Raw genomic sequence first — 20,846 nt, 5'->3', positions numbered from 1 at the left:
ACGTCACATCAATTTTCATTAGTAAAAATCTTGTAATTAAAGTTGTAATGTTCCTAACAATACTGTATCAACCTTTTACATCGTTAAATTAAAATATTCAACCTACCATTAGAATAAAACAATATATATATATAGAGAGAGTTTGCAATCGGACAGACTCGAACATGAATTGAAATCTCTAAACGAGTCGTGATCGTTAAAGATTTTATATGAAACTCACATGTTTAAATAGGTGATTAGACAACTGACAAATTTAGTTGGTCAGTTGGGTCTTTCATAGCTAATTATTATGAATTGATATCCCTCATTTTATATATATATTGTTCAATTAGCTTTTATGAATACATAAGATTTGGCAACCACCATGAAAGTAATGGGTGTTTGACATAATTCACATGGTAGATCCTCTTCCAACCAAACCAACAGGAAAAATAAATACTGCAAGCTTCGTTTGGTTGCATCAACGGGTCGTTTCAATTAAGATGGCAAAAAAGAATCTATTGAGTGGGATCCTTCCTTTTTTTTTTTTTTTTTTTTTTTTTTTTGTCCTTCTTTTGTAATTTATTATATATATTCCCCTTTGTTCAGATTAAAAAAAAAAAAAAATCATATATTTCCGCTTGGGACAAGTTTTAAATTCATTTTGTAGATATACTTTTCAATCTAACTCTAACAAATTCAATTAGAATAATAATATTAAGTTCGTTCTCACACAACTATCATACAACAAAAATTTATAAAAAATAATAATAATAAAGATTAATTTTCACCAACACGTCATACATATATACAGGAAAATTGAAGAATTGCACATGCAGAAATCTTGTATAATCAAATGAGCTCGTGATACTCTTGTGGCTGCAGAGTGTGTAGGGTAAGGGATGAGCTGTACGTACGTCGTTTTCAACTCCCATTCCATTTTTGGTGTTTAACATTAACATGCATGTGAAATTGAATTTTAATTGTCGCGTTATGTAAAAGCTTCGATAAAAACGGATCCGATCCGAATAATTTCAGTTATTTTCGCTGTCGTTTAAGGCTACCTGGATTTTTTTCCAATGTCTTGGTCCCCCATCATGATTTACGACCGACAGTAACAGCAACGTTCGACAACGCCTCACTTAAACGTGGCAAGATCTTACACCCAATACGGCAAATCTAGCTGATTTCTACACGCGCGCGCGCAGGCTGAGGCACGTGCCGCCAGCCCACACAGAGGAATTGTGGGATCCTTTCACATGGCCGCCGTATATTGTTGGGTCTTCTCTTCTCTTCCAATGAATTGCATCAGCCAGTCCGACGTTGACACGTCAGGTTTTGATTATGTTCATCGACAATAATTTGGGCAAAAGCATAGAGGCCCATTTCTCTGCAGAGTCCAGACAATGGGGTCGGCTCTTCAATGAAATATTCGGCTATTTGTTTTATAATATTCTCTGCTTCTCTCATACATTAAAAGTTTGTCACCCAACTTGCTTCCTCCATGCCAAATAGCATAAATGTTGGATTTAAACTTATTATTTTCGGGACCAAAATGGTTTTGGCTCTATTACTTAATGTATTTTTGAGGATATATATTTGCCACACCACGTGCAAGTTAGACACCAACCATAAATGATATCTTTGATGTTTTGTTTCATTTTTTTTCCCTAAGCGTGTAATGTATGGTAGAGAATGCTTAAATATTTTAAGATAAGATGGAGATTAGGGGACGAATTGACAAATTACCCCCATGTGAACAAAATTCACTTCATATAACAAAAGTTAGACTCAATTATGATAAGTTACTAAATTAGCAGTAATTTAGTAATTTAGACAGGTAATATGAAATACTTTCCTATAAAATTCACATGTTTAGACAGGTGGTCAGACAATCTAATATTTAGGAGAAACTTCACTTTATGTTTTGAAAAGACCCTTTCAAAATTCAAAAACTCTTAATTTGCATCCTTGAACTTTCAATTTCAATCAATTGATCACCCTTCCGTCAGATTTTAAACATTAAAAGTGACAGAATAACGTTTATACCTCTGTCTTTTTATAAAATTCTAAATTTGCCCTTAATTTCAAATTAATTTTTTTTAAAAAAAAAAAGTTATAAAAAAAAAAATCGAGGGTTATTTTAGTCTTTTAAGGTATTGCTGTTAGAATTTAACAGCTAAATCTGACGAAGAAAGGTCAATTGACTCAAATTGAAAGCTTAAAGGGTTAAATTGAGAGTTTTTAAAATTTTGGAGAGTCTTTTTAAAACGTATAGTAGTTCAGAAATCTAAAATAAAGTTTTCTCTAATATTTATTTAAGTAAATGAGTTTTATATGGGGTCTCTCACATTACGCGCTTAAATTATTAGCCATGTGAAAGGTAATTGTTTTGTATTATAATCCCTAAATTCGAGAATTATTCCCTCATTTTCTCCTTATCAATTAGAAAAATAATAAATAAATTGCAGGTTATTTTCATTTTTCGGTACCAGTCCATGCTACTTTTTCTTTCCACGTAGATTGCAGTCCAATTGTTAATAGATCTGGGCTCAGTTAAAATCTTTTCCTTTTGTGGATTGGGCCTGGGCTCAACTAATACTCTTTGGGTTTGGGCTTGAGCTGCTTGTAAATAGATCTAATGTCAGTCTAGGCCACACATAATGCCACCAAAGCCCACTGATTGGCCTGGTTGTTTTATCGCTAGTCCTATACCCAGTTTTAAAATCTCCAATTATAGAATGAGAATATGATATGATGAGATGATAATCATGGTGACATTGTAAATAAGATGTGCAAAAATGTTATGTTTTAAATTCAAATATTTTTATTGCTTCAAAGCATCATGAGTATTACTCTATTTTATAAATGGACCCTCGGCATTTACGTTCAACCCTTCCAAAGGGCATGGTATCATGAGAATTCATTTGAGACTTTCATTAGGCCTTATTTTCATGGTTTATTCATATATGATGTTTACTTACTAAGTTGTAAACTTACATAGTTGTTACATTTTCACTTGTAGGACATTTATTTGTCATGCAGTTTAGTAGGTACTACATTGAGTTCAAGCTGCTAGGCGTTGGAAGAGGAGCGAGATGGCAGGAACGTGCTGGCGCGTGAAGACCTGACAGATGCGTAAGAGGCAACAACTGGAAGCAAGGAGGGTGGAGATGCGCGTTAATAGGCATGGTTGACGGAGGCAGACATATCTAGCTTTGAAAAAGCCAAATCTGAAAACCAAGGCAAATTCGGGAGGTGGAGGCGATGTAGCGGATATGAGGAGGTTGCAATGTAATTTTAATATGAAAACCTATTTATATGTTCTTCATTTATTATTATTATTATTATTATTTTCAAATAATTTTTTCCTTCACCAATTATAGATAGATAACGTATGAAACTAAATAATGTATGAGATGAAAATTTTGTGGCAAAATGATTAGCAAGTGTGCTTTGAATATAGTGTCTAGTGAGTAATTTTAAGTTAATATGGACATTCACAGGCTGATGTGTATTGTTAATAATCTCTTGTTTTTTCATTCACCAACTATAGATAGATGACACAGGAAACTAAATAATGTATGAAATGAAAATTTCTTGACAAAATGATTAGCAAGAGTTCTTTGAATAATAGTATTTATTGAGCAATTTTAAGCCTATATGGATATTCACATGTGTATTGTTAGTAATCTCTTGTTTTTTTATTCGCCAACTATAGATAGATGACACAGAAAGCTAAATAATGTTGAGATGAAAATTTCGTGACAAAATGATTAGCAAGAGTGCTTTGAATAATAGTATTTAGTGAGAAATTTTAAGTCTATATGGACATTCACGGGTTGATGTGTATTGTTAGTAATCTAGTTTTTATTTCCTGAGAATCAAGCTGTTTTGATTGTTTGTTTTATTGCTAGTGCTTTGATTATTTACTAAACAAAAAAATAAATGTCTCTCTGTATTGGAAGCAAAAATTACAACTTCAATGTCTAAAAGGTCAATTGTCTTATATGCAAATAGCAGATAATAACCGTATGGCAAATGCTTTTTTGCATTCTCCCGCCCATCTCCCACCATCTCCTCTCTCTTTGATTTTTTTTCTTTTTAAAAAAAAAAAACAAGATGTTTAAGAGACAAGATGGTGGGGAGATGGGTGAAGGAATGCGTTGTAGCAAACCTCTAACCGTATTGGTATCTGCATTTACCCCTTAATTTTGAATGCTATATTTCCTATTTCTTTTGGATTATTATTTTTATATTTATATATGTTGAGTAGCAAACATCAGCGTTTGTAGTCCAACGGTTAGGATAATTGCCTTCCAAGCAATAGACCCGGGTTCGACTCCCGGCAGACGCACGGTTCGATTTCTTTTTATTTAGCTCCTTTTCTTCAAAAAAAAGAAAAGAACAAAATTAAAAGTGCTGGCTGTGGGGTTCGAACCCACGCGCACTTATGTGCAGAAGATCTTAAGTCTTCCCCCTTAACCTCTCGGGCAAACCAGCTGGTTGATAAGAGATGCTCCTTCTAAAACATAAGATATACAAAATATGTCCGCCGAACTTTCCACAAGGTCACATATTATTCATTAAAAAACAAGAAAAACAGGAACTCTTATCCCCTCCGACACGACAAGCATACCCAAATCGAAGCAGACGCCCCGAGAGAGAGAGTAATAATGGCGGAACACTTGGCTTCGATATTCGGGACGGAGAAGGACAGGGTTAACTGCCCGTTCTACTTCAAGATCGGGGCGTGCAGGCACGGCGATCGCTGCTCTCGCCTGCACACCAAGCCCAGCATCAGCCCCACCCTCCTCCTCTCCAACATGTACCAGCGCCCCGACATGATAACCCCCGGCGTCGACGCCCAGGGCCTGCCTATCGACCCACGCACCATCCAGAGGCACTTCGAGGTCTCCCCTCTCTCCCTATCCCTCTCTCACTCAAATTAATCGTTTCCTTGATGTGATTGTTTCTAATGCTTGGCATGGAATGTTTAGGAATTCTACGAAGACCTGTTTGAGGAGCTCAGCAAGTACGGCGAGATGGAGAGTCTGAACGTGTGTGACAACCTGGCAGACCACATGGTCGGCAATGTCTACGTCCAGTTCAGAGAGGAGGAACACGCTGCCAATGCACTTCGCAATCTCACCGGAAGGTTTTATGCTGGTTAGTTTCTTTTTTCTTCAATTTTCCATTCACGTTTTGGTTGATGAATTGTCTATAATTTATAGGACACTTCTTCGATTGAGTATTCTTTCTTCTTTAAAGCGTGTAGATTTTATACAGAAACAAACATACACTTATCTTTAAGCTCTTAGGCGAAGACAGGCTATAGTTTCATAGTCCTATGTCTATTATTTTCTTACGGAGTTTCTGTTTATGTGATGCACAGTCCTTTTTTAAGCTTGACGCTTATGTATAGCCTTTGTTATAGAATAGTAATTAAATGATTAATTTTACAATAAGCTTTTGGGATAAATGATTATTTAAATCAGTGGTAGAGAGACCTCTCATTTCAACTAAATATTTCATGTGTTAAGTTTCAGAGTAGGAGTTTGAGCTTACGCTTAAGGAGATTGTTAGAATACTAATTAAATAATTAAATTCATGATTTTCTATAAGATTTAAGTTTTTAAAATAAATAGTGATTTAACACTTTGTATTCGATGTTTGGAATCACAACCCAAAAATTGTAATTGTAGGCCGTCCCATCATTGTCGACTTTTCTCCGGTGACGGACTTTCGTGAAGCCACCTGTAGGCAGTACGAGGAGAACACGTGCAATCGTGGTGGATACTGCAATTTTATGCACTTGAAAAGGATCAGCAGGTCTAATGTCCTTTTTATGGTTATCATGTTTTATGTTCTGTGGTATTCTCTGTCTGAATTTGTGTATATTTGTTCTTGTCAGGGAGTTGAGGCGCCAATTGTTTGGGAGGTACCAGCGAAGGCGCAGCCGGAGTCGAAGCAGAAGTAGGAGCCCCTACAGGCATCGGAGCCATGAAGAGCGCTCTCATGGGGGGCGTGGTTCTGGCAGAAAGTACGATGAAAGGGATAATTACCATGAGAGTCGGAGTCGGCGGCACAAGAGCGTAAGCCCTGGCCGTAGGAGAGGAAGAAGCAGGAGCCCCGTTAGGGAAGGCAGTGCGGAGAGACGTGCCAAAATTGAGCAGTGGAATAGGGAAAGGGAACAACAGCCAGAGAAGGCTAGTAAGGTTAATGCTGATGGAAATAATGACAGTGGTTATAATGGGCATATGCAGAATGGAGATCCATACTATGGCTACCAGCCCCAGCAGCATCCACAGCAGGGATATAATTACTGATCTTTTTAGTTGTATCCTGGTCCGTTTCCTCTCTTTTTGTGATTTTGATATTCTGTTGTTTGCTTCATTAGGAGAAAGTTAAATTCCAGCAAGGACCACCAATTAAATGAAAATAGCTTACAGCCCATTTTACACTGTGCAGGTGGTGTGCAGGTCCACAGTTCTCATGTGGAATGTGATTTTTTTTTTTTTTTTCTGTGTTTCTGCCTTTTCACCTGCATACATACTGTTTGACTGTATTGCTTTGATGCATGCTTTACTACAGGATAGGATTCTAAGAACTAAAATATAATCCTTTAACCATCTCTTTGCTTCCATCTTCCTTATGGCTCCACTCCTTCCCTTTGAAGACTAATGGCTGTCATGTTTTGTAAAGAGACCTTTGAACTGTTCCATCTCCTCCCCTTTTTCTTTTCTTGCTTGGTAACTAGAACTCAGTCCCTTTATTTAGAATTGCAGGACTACTGACCACCTATGCAGAATAACTTTGATTTATGATATGGAATTTCTCCCATCAATCACTACTAACGGGTAGAATTCTTGGAAATAGAGTTTTTACTAAGACATTGTCAATTTTAATAATGTTTTAGACCTTCAAAAGGACATCTGTGAGAAATTTGTTTTTTTTTTTTTTTGGTTGATTTACTCTTGTTGGGAGGCTAATCCAATAGTGTGCAACACGTGCATGTATGCATAAAAATTTTATTTGATTTGTGGTTTTGGCATATGCATGAATGATTTTACAGTCAGGGACTCTGTGAAACCCCCCACACATCTGAGGAACGATCAAATTTCGATGGTTGTCTTTGGTTTTGTTTTCTATGAACTATCTTTTTATCTTTTGTTAATATATAATTACAAGTAAAGTTCCGATCTTACATATGTTATCAAGTTTTGCAGGTTCAGGCATCCCTGCTTCTCTGGACCAAGCCATTATTTTAACTGCAGCTTACCATGAAATTTGTGTACAGGTTGTTGGGTGCAGCGGCAGAGGAATGTGTTTACAGGATCTATCAGGTTACTGTTTGTATGAGAAAGAAAGCACCTGCAGCCCAAATCGTCAGTGTTTGAGATTCGTAGGTGAGGTCTTAATATTGTTTGATAGTGTTCTGGTCAATTGCAGGTCAGGATGACTGCAGCAAAAAATCTGCTTTGTTGGTCAATTTGATACTTTGGATTTGTTTAAGCTTTTGGATCTTGACATCACTTGTGGTTGAAGACTTACTATTACACTTTGTACGGTTGTATGTGATTGTTCAACTTTGGATCTCCTTTGATGAATGGTGGGTTTTCATTTAGTCTCTTTGAAACATGTCTTTTTATTTGTTGCCCGATTTTTTTTTCCCAATCAAAAAGCCGCAGGGGGTGGGGGGGGGGTTGTGGTCTGAAGCAAAACGATTGACTTGATGTGCCAGTCTGAAGTGAATTCAGGGTGGTTGATTGCCATTACCACGATTTGAGAATCACCTTCAAGAATGAGGAGAGAATTGCCTTGAGAGGCTACTTTGGCTTCACCAGTATTCACATCAACCTAGGGAGATGTGAGGCCTCCACTTTGAGGATTTCTCCCTTGTCATGGCTTATGGCTGCAGCTTCATCTAAGAATAAATATGGACTGGTAGCCACATCATAGTTAGCCTTGGTATGTCAAACAGGGGGAGGAGACCAGTTCTCATTTTGAGTTGATGTTTTGTCCCAAGCTTCCTTGTCGAAGATGAAGGTATGCTTGGTTTGTTTGAGGAGGGTGGGGATTTCAGGCTTAATGGCTTTGTGGATCAGATTGTTTGGTTTTTCCATTCTTGTAGGGGGGAGAGGGCTGGTAAATTTCCAGGAGGCATCGAGGGTGATAGGGTCCACTTTTTGGGCTGATTTCACTGTGAACTTACCAGTAGAGGACGGGGTTCAGGTCAATGTGTCTGGGCATGGATTTGAAGGAAGGTGAATTTGAGGATGTTGTGGACAGTATCTTGATTGAACAGTAAATTAAGGATGCCACTTGTCCATGATCTACTATCTGCATCAATGAGGTTAGAAATGTGATGGGTGGGAAGGCTTGTGAGATTTTAGGGTTTGGGGTGGGTTTGAAGCTTTGCAATGTGGGTAACCAGGGCGTAGTTCAGATGTGTTGAGATTTTGACCTTTGGAGATAGTGAAACAGACTCCCTTTTTTTTTTTTTAACAAGATTTGAAGTTTTTAGGATGCTTTTCCAAAGCCAAGAAGCTTGAGGGTGATAGGGGGCATCAAGTAGATTGGAGTTCTTGAGGTATTTGTTTTTTAGGGCATCGACCCAAAGATCTTCATCAGTTAGGATTTTTCATCCTAGATTGGCAAGAAGGGACTTTGGGAGAACAATTTATTTTTTTATTTTTTTATTTTTGGAAACCCCACCAAAAATTCTGGCCCCGTTTGCCAACAGTGCGGAATGGCACTGTAGCTGGAACGGCACTGTTCCAGCTACAGTGCCATTCTGATGATGTGCAGCAAAATTTTCAAACTTTCAACAAAACGTCTTCGTGATTTTCAAAAACAACTCAAATAATTCACTGTCACACACCCCAACATCCCAACAAGTAACCAAGGGATAACTAAGCTAACCATGTACTAACTCTACTTTGTCTTTCAACAAAAAAGAGAAAAAATTAACAACTTTTCTTCTGCAAAGAACTCTTCTCCCACATTTTTTCAACAAAATTTCTTCTTCTTATCTTCTGGACGCCGACAGTCCATCTCAAATCATATTTTCTTCCCTAAACCCTAAACAAAAAAAACTCTTTTTATAAGTTAACACGAAAGTATAATTAATAGAGAATTTGCACTGCATTGATACCCGCTCGCGGAGGAGAGAGGGGTCAATAGAGAAATATTTTGTGGGTGTATGACAAAATGGAAAATGGATGGGGTTTAGGGAAGAAAATATGATTTGAGATGAGCTGTCGGCGTACAGAGGAGGGGAAGAAGAAATTTTGTTGAAAAAATGTGGGAGAAGAGTTCTTTGCAGCAGAAAAGTTGTTAATTTTTTCTCTTTTTAGTTGAAAGACAAAGTAGAGTTAGTACATGGTTAGCTTAGTTATCCCTTGGTTACTTGTTGGGATGTTGGGGTGTGTGACAGTGAATTATTTGAGTTTTTGAAAATCGCGTAGACTTTTTGCTGAAAGTCTGAAAATTTTGCTGCACATCATCAGAATGGCACTGTAGCTGGAACAGTGCCATTAAAGCTACAGTGCCGTTCTGCACAGTTGGCAAACGGGGCCTCTTTGAAAGGGTATCAATCTCTTAACAGAGGGTTTTAGGGAGAAGAAAGGTTGACATGTTGAAGGTAGGGATAGCTGCTGCAACAGATTGAATAAGGGTGGTTCTAGCAGCTTGGGTTCTTGGCTTTACCACTAGAGGTTTTTTGGAGGATCTTTCCCTTGGTATCTTCAAAGACCAAGTTGTTATTTTAGTGAATAAAGAGGGGAGGGCCGAGGTATTTTGTTTTGGGAGGAACTTTGGGGAGGTTGAGAATTGAGTTGATGGCTGCAATGGTGGAAGGGTCGCTGTTTTTGCTGAAGGGTATGCGGATTTTGTAAAATTGACTTCTTGGTGCGCGGGGGGGCTATCCCAACAAAGCTCTTTTTTGAAGATGAGTAATGCAGAACAAACTCAGAGAGTGAGGAGACAAGGAGAGAAGAGAGAAGCTCGGAAGAGGATAAATTCATGTCTCAAAATATTATTCATTAAAAACTGCTAATATAAATAGAAATGTACGTGTAAATAGAATAAAGGCTAAACCTGAACCGTAGTGTTACTTGGGCTTCGGCTAAAGGCCCACAAAAAACAAATATAAAATCCAAAATAAAATAGTACACAGCCCATTTAAAAATTAAATAAATGCAACAACTAGTAAAAGGTCCAATAATGATCCAATCCGTTTTCTTGCTGCCATGTAGTTTTTCAGGGAATGGGATGTGGAGAGGACGGTTACTACAATATAGGAGGGCAAAATAGTCTTTTAAGTTTTAAAAAATTTAAGATCATTTTGCCCTCTTGTTTTGCCGGGTTTTTCAGGAGTTTGGGGATAAGCGTCGGTGGATTCAAGGCCGTTAACCCTCCTTTGCCCTTTTATGCTTCATGGCGTAACAAAACCTTCTAGGGCTAGGATGGAATTATCGTGCCCTTGAATGAAAGCAGATAATTCTCTGTGCACGAGAGGTTTGAGAAGGTTCGCTAGGATTTTGGATATCAACTTTTAAGTACAATTACAGATGGGCATCCTTGAAGACGGCTTGCCTTGGAAAAACCTAATTACTATCCTCTTAACTATGTACCAAAAAGGAGATCATCAAGTCCTTGCAGGAAGAAACAGTTTGGAAGCTTTTCATTCCCACCAGTCCAATATTCAGGTTGACCAGCTTGGTTGTTAGGATATTTTTTCACAAATAATATAAATATATGTGCAATTTTATTTGGGAAATGTTTCTTTATGAAAGGTGTTGACGAGACTTTAAAGAAAGAGAATTCAATATGAAAATCTTCTTTTTATCCTTTTAAAATCCTCCAAAAACTTATACAACTTTTAAAATTACCATTAAATTTTAGATAAATTATACTTAAAATTTTAATCCAATAGAAATTTTAAAAACCATATCACCTTTAAAAAAATTTTAAGACACCTAACATTACTATGTTATAAAGCAGGTATGACATTTTAGGTAGCCGGTAATATCAATAGAAACAGATCAACAACACAGAAAAGACATTATGGTTATTGATTGATGATATTTGATCAAGTTACCTATTACAACAACAAATGTGTTTAATAAACGAACCTTTATAGGTTTTTATTTCAAATAGCATTTTAATTTAATATTATAAGACGAATATTTCATGTTTCATTATTGTATTATAACCCAACACATAAAAGAAGCAGATAAGGTAGGACAAGAAGATATATAAACGACAAAATCACTTCCTTTAAAAGGTTCAAGAAAGAAGCAAATTACGGGAGGAATGAATTCCGAAACCGATTGAAATCTCCAGAGACACGATAATCTACTAGATGATCCCCTATCATGTGTACTATTCAAAAATCTAATAACACTCAACTCTATAATTCATCCATCTCACGAAAGAATCCAGAAACATGCTACACCAGCAAATGTTGTTCTAATTGGCACTATGCTTTGCCTTTGTGTGAGACTGAAGCCCAACTTCCGAGCCGAAAGTCCTAACACCAAAAAGAAATAAAAAAAATAATGTTAAGTCCGCGAATTTGCAATATGAAACACTTTTCAGTGTGGTCTCAGAAACATACTTGATGCAGGATTTGCAAGCGAATTGGCCACCAGATTTTGGAGTACCCTTGGATTGCTCACTGTTGCCAGCAGTCTTGCCAGCGTTCTTGGAAGGATGGGGAGTTGCTGTATGAACACCCTTCTTACCATCTACATCGTGTAAAAACAGCTTATTATCAAATCAAGTCAAAAAGTGAATTCTAAAAAGCTTTTCTCCAAAAAAAATTCAGCCAAATGCACCCACACACAGAATTGACTAAAAACTTTAATGTAAAACAAGCATACAGATAAAACTTAGAAGAGAAAAATCAAGATCACCTGTCTTTTGAGGAGTAGCCTGTTTTGCCTTTTTGGTAGGAACAGGTGTTTTCAAGGCAGAGTCAGAAGTCCTCTTCTTGCCCTTTTCGGCCTACAAAATTGAGAGATAACAGTATGGTAAAGTCAAATTAATTAAAAAAACCATACCAATGTCCATAATTTTCATAAAGACAAGAAGATCGTGCAGTTAATACCTTCTTAGGGGTTTCTTCAGGCTCCTCATCAGAGTCATCATCACTCTCAATACCAAGTTCATCGTCATCATCACTGTCATCCTCATCATCACTGTCATCATCCATATCCTGCCACCGTAAGATATGCAAATTCAAATACTGCTCAAATGGTTTTCAATTAAAACAGGCAGAAAATGGAAAAATAGTGTTTATATAGTCTCAATAGCAAACATAAGGGGATTGGGGGGGATGAGAGAGAGAGACTATGGATAGAAACCAGATAACACAACCTTCAAAGGCCCAGGATGTTTGGAAGTGTTCAAGAGAATCAACTTTAATTGATGTATTTCATACAAGACAGATATCGACAGATGTACAAGATATTTCAATTGATTCTTCAAACCATTATAAACCATGTTATCACAAAGCTGAAGTTGTTAGAAGATGAATACGTTCTCTAAGCTTGCTTAAGTCCTAATGTAAAATAAAGCAATCACAAAATGCAATTACGGCAGCTTATGAACCTCTGAAGCTAAAGTTTCATCTTTTAATGTGTGGAAAGAAGTTTGCTTCCTACACCAAAAATCTTGGGGCTCTTGTTAGGCACAAATTTGGGAGTATGACAAATTCATATTTATACACAATACAAATATAGAAAAACATATGGGGGTTACAGTACAAATATAGAAAAACATATGGGTGTTACAGTACAAATATAGAAAAACATACGAGGGTTTTGTATTTAGGCACAAATTTGGGAATATGACAAATACATAAAGGGACAAAAACAACAGGGAAAAAAATTCAAATACAAAATTAAGTGAACATATGATTCTTTCATATTCATATACATCAATATTGGAAGCATGTGTTAAACAAAATCATAGCTGAATACCTGATCAATAGAATCATCGTCCTCATCATCTTTGCTTGGTTCTACAAGTTTAACTGACTTTTCAGAAGATTCAGGCTTGACAGAAGCACTTTTAGTTGCAATTGTTGAGTCAGCCTTGCCTGAAAAATTTTAATAGTCAATGGCTGAAAGGGATGAAGTTTCAAAATAAAGTTCAACTAACAAAGTTAAAATGCAGGAACACCCACCATTCTCTGCGTTGCTCAATGGCAAAATCTCCTCATCATCCTCTGAATCAGTATCAAATTCTATACACGTTTTTAAAATACTAAATTAGACAACTGAATTTGGAAATAATGCAAGAAAGAAGCATATTGTAACACTCACCATCATGATCCTCCGTGGCACAGGACAAGACAGCAGCAGAAAGTCAAGGAATAACAGAATAGAAAAAGTGGTAAGCAAGCACTGGTTACACGTAAATAATCACCATATCAAAGAAAGGCACATAGTTGAGCCCCCAGACCTAAAATATTCTACAGGCACAGGACTGAGCATGATTTATTGATTTACAAGCTTAAACAACTTTATTCTCTTGAGAAAATTATATAAGCAATATTAATACATGTAAACTAGATAAAAATATGAAAAAACATGCACAGGGATTTCTCAAGCCTAGCGAGAATTAAACTCATTCAGAAAGAAAAATATAAGATTCAAAAGGATAATCGTTTGAATAAATAAGCTAGTATATGGGTAGTTTTTCAACTTGACTCATAGTCCACTACCATCACACAGACATAAAAGCAATATTTAACCGTGTTGAGCACAACAAACCGAAAATCTATTTAAAGCAAAAGAAAAGAGACGAGATGAAACAAATCAGTTGGTATGACTTCTTCCCAATTCTAGTACTATAAAGAATCATTTACTGAACAGAAAGGGAAAATGTAAAGGATATTCATCAGGAGAATCAGCTCTGTAACCACAAAAGTAGACACTCCCTTGTTTCCAGTTGTGAGAGAGCTCAAACTCCTTCTCAAAAACCAAATCAAAAGATAGCTGAGGAAATTTCTCTTGTGAAAGAGTTCCCAAGACAAGCTTCTGATCACCAAACTTCAAGTGCAGAGGAACGGAGTCATTTGCCTTGTTCTTAGACTCACCCAGAGATGCCTGGACAAAAAAGTGGCATTTGAAACACTACGAAACATATGAAGGTAACTGGATAACGTATAGCAAGTTACCCAACACAAACAATAGCACAAGTACAATGATTCTTACCTGTGAAAGATGTATGAGCTTATCATCGCCAGGTTTTACTTTCAGAGGCTGTCCTGCCTTGACTTCAACACCTTAACAAAGAAAGACTATTCAACATCTGTCTAATGTCCTATCCATTGATGTGACTAAACAGTCTATTAGACTACAAAGTACTCACAAAAAGTACTTAGTTGAAGTATATATTAAAAAGTTACAATTACAGGCGGAGAAGGAGCTTAATTTCATCATAAGCATGGACAATATTGCAGTCGACATAATAATAAGTAACAAGATTCCCACAGAACCATTCCCAATCAACAGTGTTTAATACATACACTAGCAAGATTTCAAGCATTTATTGAAAAGGAACATGAGTGACAAATTTAGCAGTCCAAGAGACAGAAAAAATAGCTGCTAAAGCTAACTCCAAATCAAAACTATAATCTTAAGAAAATATTCGTACATAAGCATAAGGATAAACTCACAAGACCATTCAATTTATCATAGGAAGTGGACCCAAAAAATACAACAGTTCAGAAAAGGATACCTGAGCAAGCAGGTTACCAAAAAGATGCAAATCAAAATGCCTAGCCCCAAATGGCTGGGGAGGGAGGGACCGAGTAAGGAACCCCACTAGGACACAATCGTAAAACGCAAGACACAAATAGAAAGTGAAACAACCATAGGACTTCATCATTATGTGTGGTTTAAAGAAACAAATAAAAACAAAACAAACAAAACAGACCACATAGCTCAAACATTGCTTCATTCTTTGTGGAGCTTTTCAATTTCATTCTCACTTCTTCCCAATTCCTTCCCAGACAGAGGAAATTTTTGTTACATGAATTAGAGGATTTTTTGTTTAGTTTGAAAAAGTGTTCTAACATGACATAAAGGTGAAAATTATGTGTTTTTAAGAAACGTTTTGTGCTGTGGGTTAATGTTTTTGTTTTGAGTACAAAATCAAAAGGCAGAAAACAAAATTTTACCAAATATGGACTACTCTGCTTCTGTTTTGACAAAGGACAAAACTAACAAAAGAAAACAGACATGTAAAAACATCAGCTGACATTCTCTTTCACCCTCTTTTTTCAACCCAAGTTACCCAACTAAAAAGACAAAAAAAAAAATAAAAATCCACCATTTCACAACATTTTTTAAGTTTTGTATATAAGAAATCAGCTTTCTCAAAATAAACATATTTAGTCTTTTTTTTTTTTAAATTGCAGCACACTCCAAAAAGTTTATCCAATGCCACTAAAGAACGTTTTTTAAAATATAAGCCGCGCTCAAAACACTTTTCAACTTCATTTCAAACCAAACCACAAGAAAATATTTTCACAACATTAACAAACATACAAAGGTTACTCCAGGCAGCAAAAACTAAAATAGCAGAAACGTAAACAAGGACTCTTATAAATACAGAAACAAAAACAAACTAGGACACATTGAAACTACAGTAAAAGAAAAAAAAAAAATATCCCAAGACAGAAGAAAAAAGACGGGGAATGTTTTTTTCGCAACACGGAAAAGAAACAAGCATGCACGAAGCATAGATACTCAATATACTTTCTATCATTTCGAGTAAACCAAACAGAACGACATCACTCATGTTTCAAAAAAGTAGAGAAAAAAAGCTCTTCCATTTTTATAAAGATCGAACACACACACAGATATCATACATACAAACACGTCTCTGAGGATAAACGCACAAGAAGAACAAACAAACCAAAAGGATGAAAATCGCTATCAGATTCAAAATAAAATAAAATAAATCACGAGGGAATAAGGAATGAGAGAGTGATACTCCGTGATTGACTATGGTGTATGAACTAGAAGAGAAAAACCCTAACACTAACACAAGGATGATGATAATGGAGTTAGAAGAAGTGAGAGAAGGAAAGAGAGCTGCTTACCCCAAAACTCCATGGATTGGAAGGCGAGGGACGATGAGGCTAGGGTTTGGGGAGGGTTTAGAGAGAGAGAGACTGCGAGAGCGAATGTGGAGAGGCGGAAATCAGAGTGTTTGATGGGCTCTTATAAAGGAGTTGGCGTTGGCCGATGGGCGTTTCGTGACCTAGGGTTTTTAATGCGCGACAACCGACAAATGTATCACTGGTTTGGGCCTGGGCCTGACTCTGGACCTGCTTTTCGGGCATTTCAGACGTACATGCAATGGTTTTGGATTAATTTCGGAGTGTTCTCTTTTTTACGGACCGTTTGGAATTGCGTTTGAGGGCCCAAAAATGCATTTAACATTTAAAAAATGCATGTAAACATAAGGGTCTGTTTGAGTGTATGTTTAAGAAGTCTAAAAGTGCATGTAACACTCAAAAAGTCCGTTTAAAGAAAAAAATATCAATTTGGTAAAAAAAAAATTGAAAAAGCGTTTTTAAGGGTCCAAAAGGTTAAAAATAGCCAAAAAAAACTCTTATGATAAAAGTGCTTTTCGATTTAAAAACTCTATTTCTCAAACACAATCCATATTTGAGAAATAAAGCAAAGAAAATATTGCTATGATCTCGGCAGATTGAAGGGGGGACAAAACATTTGTTGCAATTAAAAGGAAATTGATGTTCTAAACACCATTTCCTTGTTCGAAGGACATGGTTAACTGAAACTATTGGATAAGATAAATTTCATACAACAGATTGTGATAAAGACAATGACAATGTCCTACCTTTCATCAAACAGAAACTCTTGCAAGAACAAGAGTTTAAGTGAATTACCTCCTAAAGATAATTGTATATAAATAAGTTTCTATTAGATATTAATCTTGTAAACAAAACAATCTCTTTAATTAAAAATACAACATATTGCCATACTGTTGAAGTATGCCAAATTACATAGAAACCAATTTATCCTTTAGAGACTCATTTGAATCAACCTGCTTATGGGAACAAAGACCATTGGCCTAATCAATTGAGCTCATTGTTTACTTAATATTTGAGAAAACTTCACTTGGTGTTTCTGATTGTTCATCACTTTTGCAATCATAACCTTAAACGTTTTTTTTATATCTTTCATTACTTTTGTAATCATATCCTTAAACTTTAAGAAATGTCAATTTATGGTTACCATCTTTCAGAAATTTGCTAGGTTAACTATTCTATCTAAATTTAACAATAAATTCTAATGGAAGAAGTGAAAATTTTAAAATACCCCATATTCAAGGTATGTTTCCAAAATCCGTTTGAGTTAAGTTTTAATGCTAGATTTTGATAGGAAGGTTGACATTCCAAACTTTTGAAATATAATAATTTTAATTTGACACTTTTTAAAGCTTAAAAATATGATTGCAAAAATGAAATATCAGGGCGGTAAGTGTAGTTTTTCCTTAATCTTTTGAGAAATATTGTACACTATACTTTTATCCCACTTTACTAATATGACACTATCAACTAGTCTTTGATTTTTTTATTTTTTATTTTTATTTTTTGAGTAATGCTAATATTATATTTTTATTATAAAATTATCATTGCAATGCTAATGTGGCAATCCCAACTAAGGTTTTTTCTTTTTCTTTTTTCTTTTTTCTTTTTTCTTTTTTCTTTTTCTTTTAACAATGATTGATTAAAGGATTAGTTGGGACTCTACCACATCAGCATGGTGAGTATGTGACATAGTAGTGAAATAAAAATGCGATTTCTAACATTACTCCTTTTGAAACGAGAACAAATCAAATGATGGATTTGATGGTATCAGATTAGTAACGTGACATCATGGTTTATAGAATTTCTCTAATCTTATTTGCCAACCCACTTTTTCCTTTTTTCTTCTCAAAATCATTACAACAATAATATTGCATTAACTTGGGCTATAGTCATGTTGAGCTAGTCTGTGTTAGAGGTTCTGATTTCTGAACCACTGTCCCCTGGAAAAATAATAATAATAATAATAATAATAAAAAAGCAGGAGAATATAAACTAAACTATTACAAAGTTAATTTACATGAAGTCATTAAATTATGCTAATGACTTCTCCAAATTCTTAGTGATGTGTGATTAGGCAAAAATATAAATTAAAGACTCATTCCACTGAGTATTATGGATTGGACGTATTACAATCCACTTTGATCGTGGGTCAGGGGTGCCATAGATTAGAAATTTAGAATGTGATATGTTTGTTGGGCAGACTATATATAGAAATTATTCCCCTTTTCTCCCTCTCCCACTTTGAATAGAAATAAAATAAAATAAAATAAAGACTATATATAGAAATTGACAACAATAAAGAATTAAACACAACAATTATTATGCTAATGACACTTGATGAGTTTATAATTATGAGATAAGGAAAAAATTCATTATACTAGTCAATGTCCTCCAAAAGCATTTTGGTGCCAAGAATCTAGGCTTTATCAAACTATCCAAATGGGTCATATGGCCTTATTATTCATTAACCCTCAAAATTTTTAATTTTTTTTTCTTTTTTTTTTTTGAAAAGAAATATTTTTTTAATATTTAAAAAAAATCGAAAAAATTAATTACATGACGCGTAGCGTAATTTGATTGATGCTGACATGACGCGTAGCGTAAACACAACAATTATTATGCTAATGACACTTGATGAGTTTATAATTATGAGATAAGGAAAAAATTCATTATACTTGTCAATGTCCTCCAAAAGCATTTTGTTGCCAAGAATCTAGGCTTTATCAAACTATCCAAATGGGTCATATGGCCTTATTATTCATTAACCCTCAAAATTTTTAATTTTTTTTTCTTTTTTTTTTTGAAAAGAAATATTTTTTTAATATTTAAAAAAAAATCGAAAAATTAATTACATGACGCGTAGCGTAATTTGATTGATGCTGACATGACGTTCCATTAAGTTTTGAACAGAATTTTAATAAAGACAAAAAGTAAAGAGTTCAAACCCTAAGAGGTTTTTAGTATTTAATCCTTAACTTTATTAGATTGTAAAGTTACTTTGATTGGAAAGCGCAAAGAAATTGGGTTATGTTTATTAATTATGATTATAGATAATTAGATATCAATTATTAAACACAATGAATATGTAGAAACAAGAAAATTGAAGTTTGGTAATTTTTTTTTTTTTATAATACATAATAAATTTTATTAAAAGATATATATACAGGAAATATAAAACAGTGAGCAGGCAATTGAAGTTTGTCTTCGCATTATTACAGGATGTGAAAAGTGTAAATCCCAATCAATCAATCCTATCCCCACTAGCGATGGACAACGGGTAGAAATAGAATGGGACCAAGTTTAACTGTACAATATTCTAATCGATTTATGATTGGATTGCAATTTTGCATGCTATGAAAATGTTCAAAAAATCTTAAAAAGAAAAAAGAAAAAGAAAAACCAGACATAATTACAAACCGACCAAACTTTAAAGAACAAGAATGTGGTAGTAGGCCACCACCCAGCTAGAGTCTAGTAGTCTACAGCAAGAAATCCATGAACTTGAGCCAAGCAAAGCCGCCGCTTTTGGAAGCGTTCTCAGCCTGTTTTGAACACGTTGAAGACGGCGTCGTTGTGCCACCGTCCACCGCAGGCTTTCTAGGGCACAGGAAAAAGTTCCTCGATCCCAGTGCCATCAGATTCTCCTCCCTATCCAAGCCTGGAACACCACACCAAAAACAAGCAAACCAACATACACCGTCAAACGTCAATCATCACCCGCACACGTGTCCACGCATATTTTATTTAAACCATCTATTATAATTTATACCACTCACAGAACCACAGTAGTGTATTTAAAAAAAATAAAATAAAAAATAGAAGAAGTATATGTTTAAAAAATAATATAAGAAAAAATAAATAATAGAAAGTAGGAAGTATTTGAAAAGTTATTAGTTTTAGATTTATTAAAAAAAAAAAGAAAAAAAAAAGGAGCTTTTAGTAAAAATGTAAAAAATATATTGGGAATGCTCTTAAACCATGAATTGAACTAAAATCTACGATTCAGATTCGTTCTGATTACGTTAAAGCAATCAGACGGCTAATATATCGAGATATGTGTGTGTCTTACTTTCTAAGCTGAACTGCGAGTAATGGAGGTCGAACAGGGAGGGGTCGGTGGTCGGCAAGATTGGCCGGCGGCCTTCCTTCGCATAAAGCCGCACAGCCGTGGCGATCAGATCGGATACCATCGATTCCGGCGTCATCACCACCTGTACGGGCCCGAGGCTCCCCTGGATCGTCACGTTCAGCAGCAACTTCGTCAGCTTTGGGCGTCCCTCCGGCGACGTCGTTCCCACCACGTTCTTAGAGGAGAGCAATTCCGGCAGCGTCTTCGGCCGCCGAAGCTCCGCTGCCATAGCAACCGTATTCTGTCCGTGAAACGACGACGATTTGTGAGTTAGTCTTCCCCTCCGATTCTTCTCCTCCGGTAATCTCCGGTGACTCTTCGAAGTCGGCATCCTACGTAAATAACAAATACAAATGGCCCAAATTGGAATTTTCTTGTGTTTCTTTTTACCTTGTGTCTATCCGGCTACCTCAAACGCCGGTATCGAAAGAACCTGAGGCGAGGGAATCCGAGAGCTGGGGAAGAGCTTCGGCTCTCAGGTTCCCGGTCACCGGCAGCTATCATAACCTGAACGGTATAACCGTAAATAATCAGGAAGGCCAAGGGCAAAGTCGCTTGGGGGCCAGAGCGGTTCGGATGAGGAACCAGCCGCAGCCC

The 20,846-nt window shown here is 35.9% G+C and overlaps 3 protein-coding genes and 2 non-coding genes across 6 annotated transcripts; 2 read left to right on the top strand and 3 right to left on the bottom strand.

Moving 5' to 3' along the window:
- The first annotated feature begins 4,264 nt into the window (after nucleotides 1-4,264).
- On the top strand, nucleotides 4,265-4,336 carry TRNAG-UCC (transfer RNA glycine (anticodon UCC)). The gene has a single exon. It is a non-coding gene; the product is annotated as a tRNA-Gly (tRNA).
- A 63-nt stretch (nucleotides 4,337-4,399) lies between these two features.
- On the bottom strand, nucleotides 4,400-4,482 carry TRNAL-UAA (transfer RNA leucine (anticodon UAA)). The gene has a single exon. It is a non-coding gene; the product is annotated as a tRNA-Leu (tRNA).
- Nucleotides 4,483-4,594: 112 nt separating this feature from the next.
- On the top strand, nucleotides 4,595-7,606 carry LOC132164545 (splicing factor U2af small subunit B). 2 transcript variants are annotated; one of them, XM_059575078.2, is made up of 5 exons: nucleotides 4,595-4,892; nucleotides 4,980-5,148; nucleotides 5,685-5,811; nucleotides 5,894-6,327; nucleotides 7,280-7,606. In XM_059575078.2, exons 1-4 carry the CDS (start codon nucleotides 4,656-4,658, stop codon nucleotides 6,306-6,308), a joined length of 948 nt encoding a protein of 315 aa, XP_059431061.2. In that variant the 5' UTR covers nucleotides 4,595-4,655; the 3' UTR covers nucleotides 6,309-6,327; nucleotides 7,280-7,606. The 2 variants fall into 2 exon arrangements, with proteins under 2 accessions (XP_059431061.2, XP_059431059.2); XM_059575076.2 differs by having other exon boundaries at nucleotides 6,451-7,606.
- Nucleotides 7,607-11,241: 3,635 nt separating this feature from the next.
- Nucleotides 11,242-16,218, bottom strand: HD2B (histone deacetylase 2B). The gene is made up of 10 exons (XM_059574616.2): nucleotides 16,103-16,218; nucleotides 14,208-14,278; nucleotides 13,888-14,099; nucleotides 13,314-13,327; nucleotides 13,175-13,234; nucleotides 12,969-13,087; nucleotides 12,095-12,202; nucleotides 11,901-11,991; nucleotides 11,603-11,732; nucleotides 11,242-11,515 (listed from the first exon to the last, which is right to left on the bottom strand). Exons 1-10 carry the CDS (start codon nucleotides 16,113-16,115, stop codon nucleotides 11,455-11,457), a joined length of 879 nt encoding a protein of 292 aa, XP_059430599.1. The 5' UTR covers nucleotides 16,116-16,218; the 3' UTR covers nucleotides 11,242-11,454.
- A 3,082-nt stretch (nucleotides 16,219-19,300) lies between these two features.
- On the bottom strand, nucleotides 19,301-20,846 carry LOC132163942 (uncharacterized protein At4g22758). Its single transcript, XM_059574325.2, has 2 exons — nucleotides 20,190-20,846; nucleotides 19,301-19,778 (listed from the first exon to the last, which is right to left on the bottom strand). Exons 1-2 carry the CDS (start codon nucleotides 20,578-20,580, stop codon nucleotides 19,600-19,602), a joined length of 570 nt encoding a protein of 189 aa, XP_059430308.2. The 5' UTR covers nucleotides 20,581-20,846; the 3' UTR covers nucleotides 19,301-19,599.

This window comes from Corylus avellana, chromosome 8 (genome assembly GCF_965113065.1).
Source record: "Corylus avellana chromosome 8, dhCorAvel1.hap1.2, whole genome shotgun sequence".
Lineage (NCBI taxonomy): Eukaryota > Viridiplantae > Streptophyta > Magnoliopsida > Fagales > Betulaceae > Corylus > Corylus avellana.
Note: the sequence above shows the minus strand (reverse complement) of the source record. Positions and strands in the feature narration are given on the sequence as shown.

What these genes read in the sequence shown, in the direction of transcription:
- LOC132164545 (XM_059575078.2), top strand. Translation starts at nt 4,656, where the DNA reads ATGGCGGAACACTTGGCTTCGATATTCGGGACGGAGAAGGACAGGGTT. An exon ending in CCATCCAGAGGCACTTCGAG is followed by an intron (nt 4,893 to 4,979) that starts GTCTCCCCTCTC and finishes TGGAATGTTTAG; the next exon opens with GAATTCTACGAAGACCTGTT. An exon ending in CACCGGAAGGTTTTATGCTG is followed by an intron (nt 5,149 to 5,684) that starts GTTAGTTTCTTT and finishes TTGTAATTGTAG; the next exon opens with GCCGTCCCATCATTGTCGAC.
- HD2B (XM_059574616.2), bottom strand. An exon ending in ATTGAGCAACGCAGAGAATG is followed by an intron (nt 13,088 to 13,174) that starts GTGGGTGTTCCT and finishes AAAATTTTTCAG; the next exon opens with GCAAGGCTGACTCAACAATT. An exon ending in GCTTGCAAATCCTGCATCAA is followed by an intron (nt 11,516 to 11,602) that starts GTATGTTTCTGA and finishes TTTTGGTGTTAG; the next exon opens with GACTTTCGGCTCGGAAGTTG.
- LOC132163942 (XM_059574325.2), bottom strand. Translation starts at nt 20,580, where the DNA reads ATGCCGACTTCGAAGAGTCACCGGAGATTACCGGAGGAGAAGAATCGG. An exon ending in CTCGCAGTTCAGCTTAGAAA is followed by an intron (nt 19,779 to 20,189) that starts GTAAGACACACA and finishes GTGGTGTTCCAG; the next exon opens with GCTTGGATAGGGAGGAGAAT.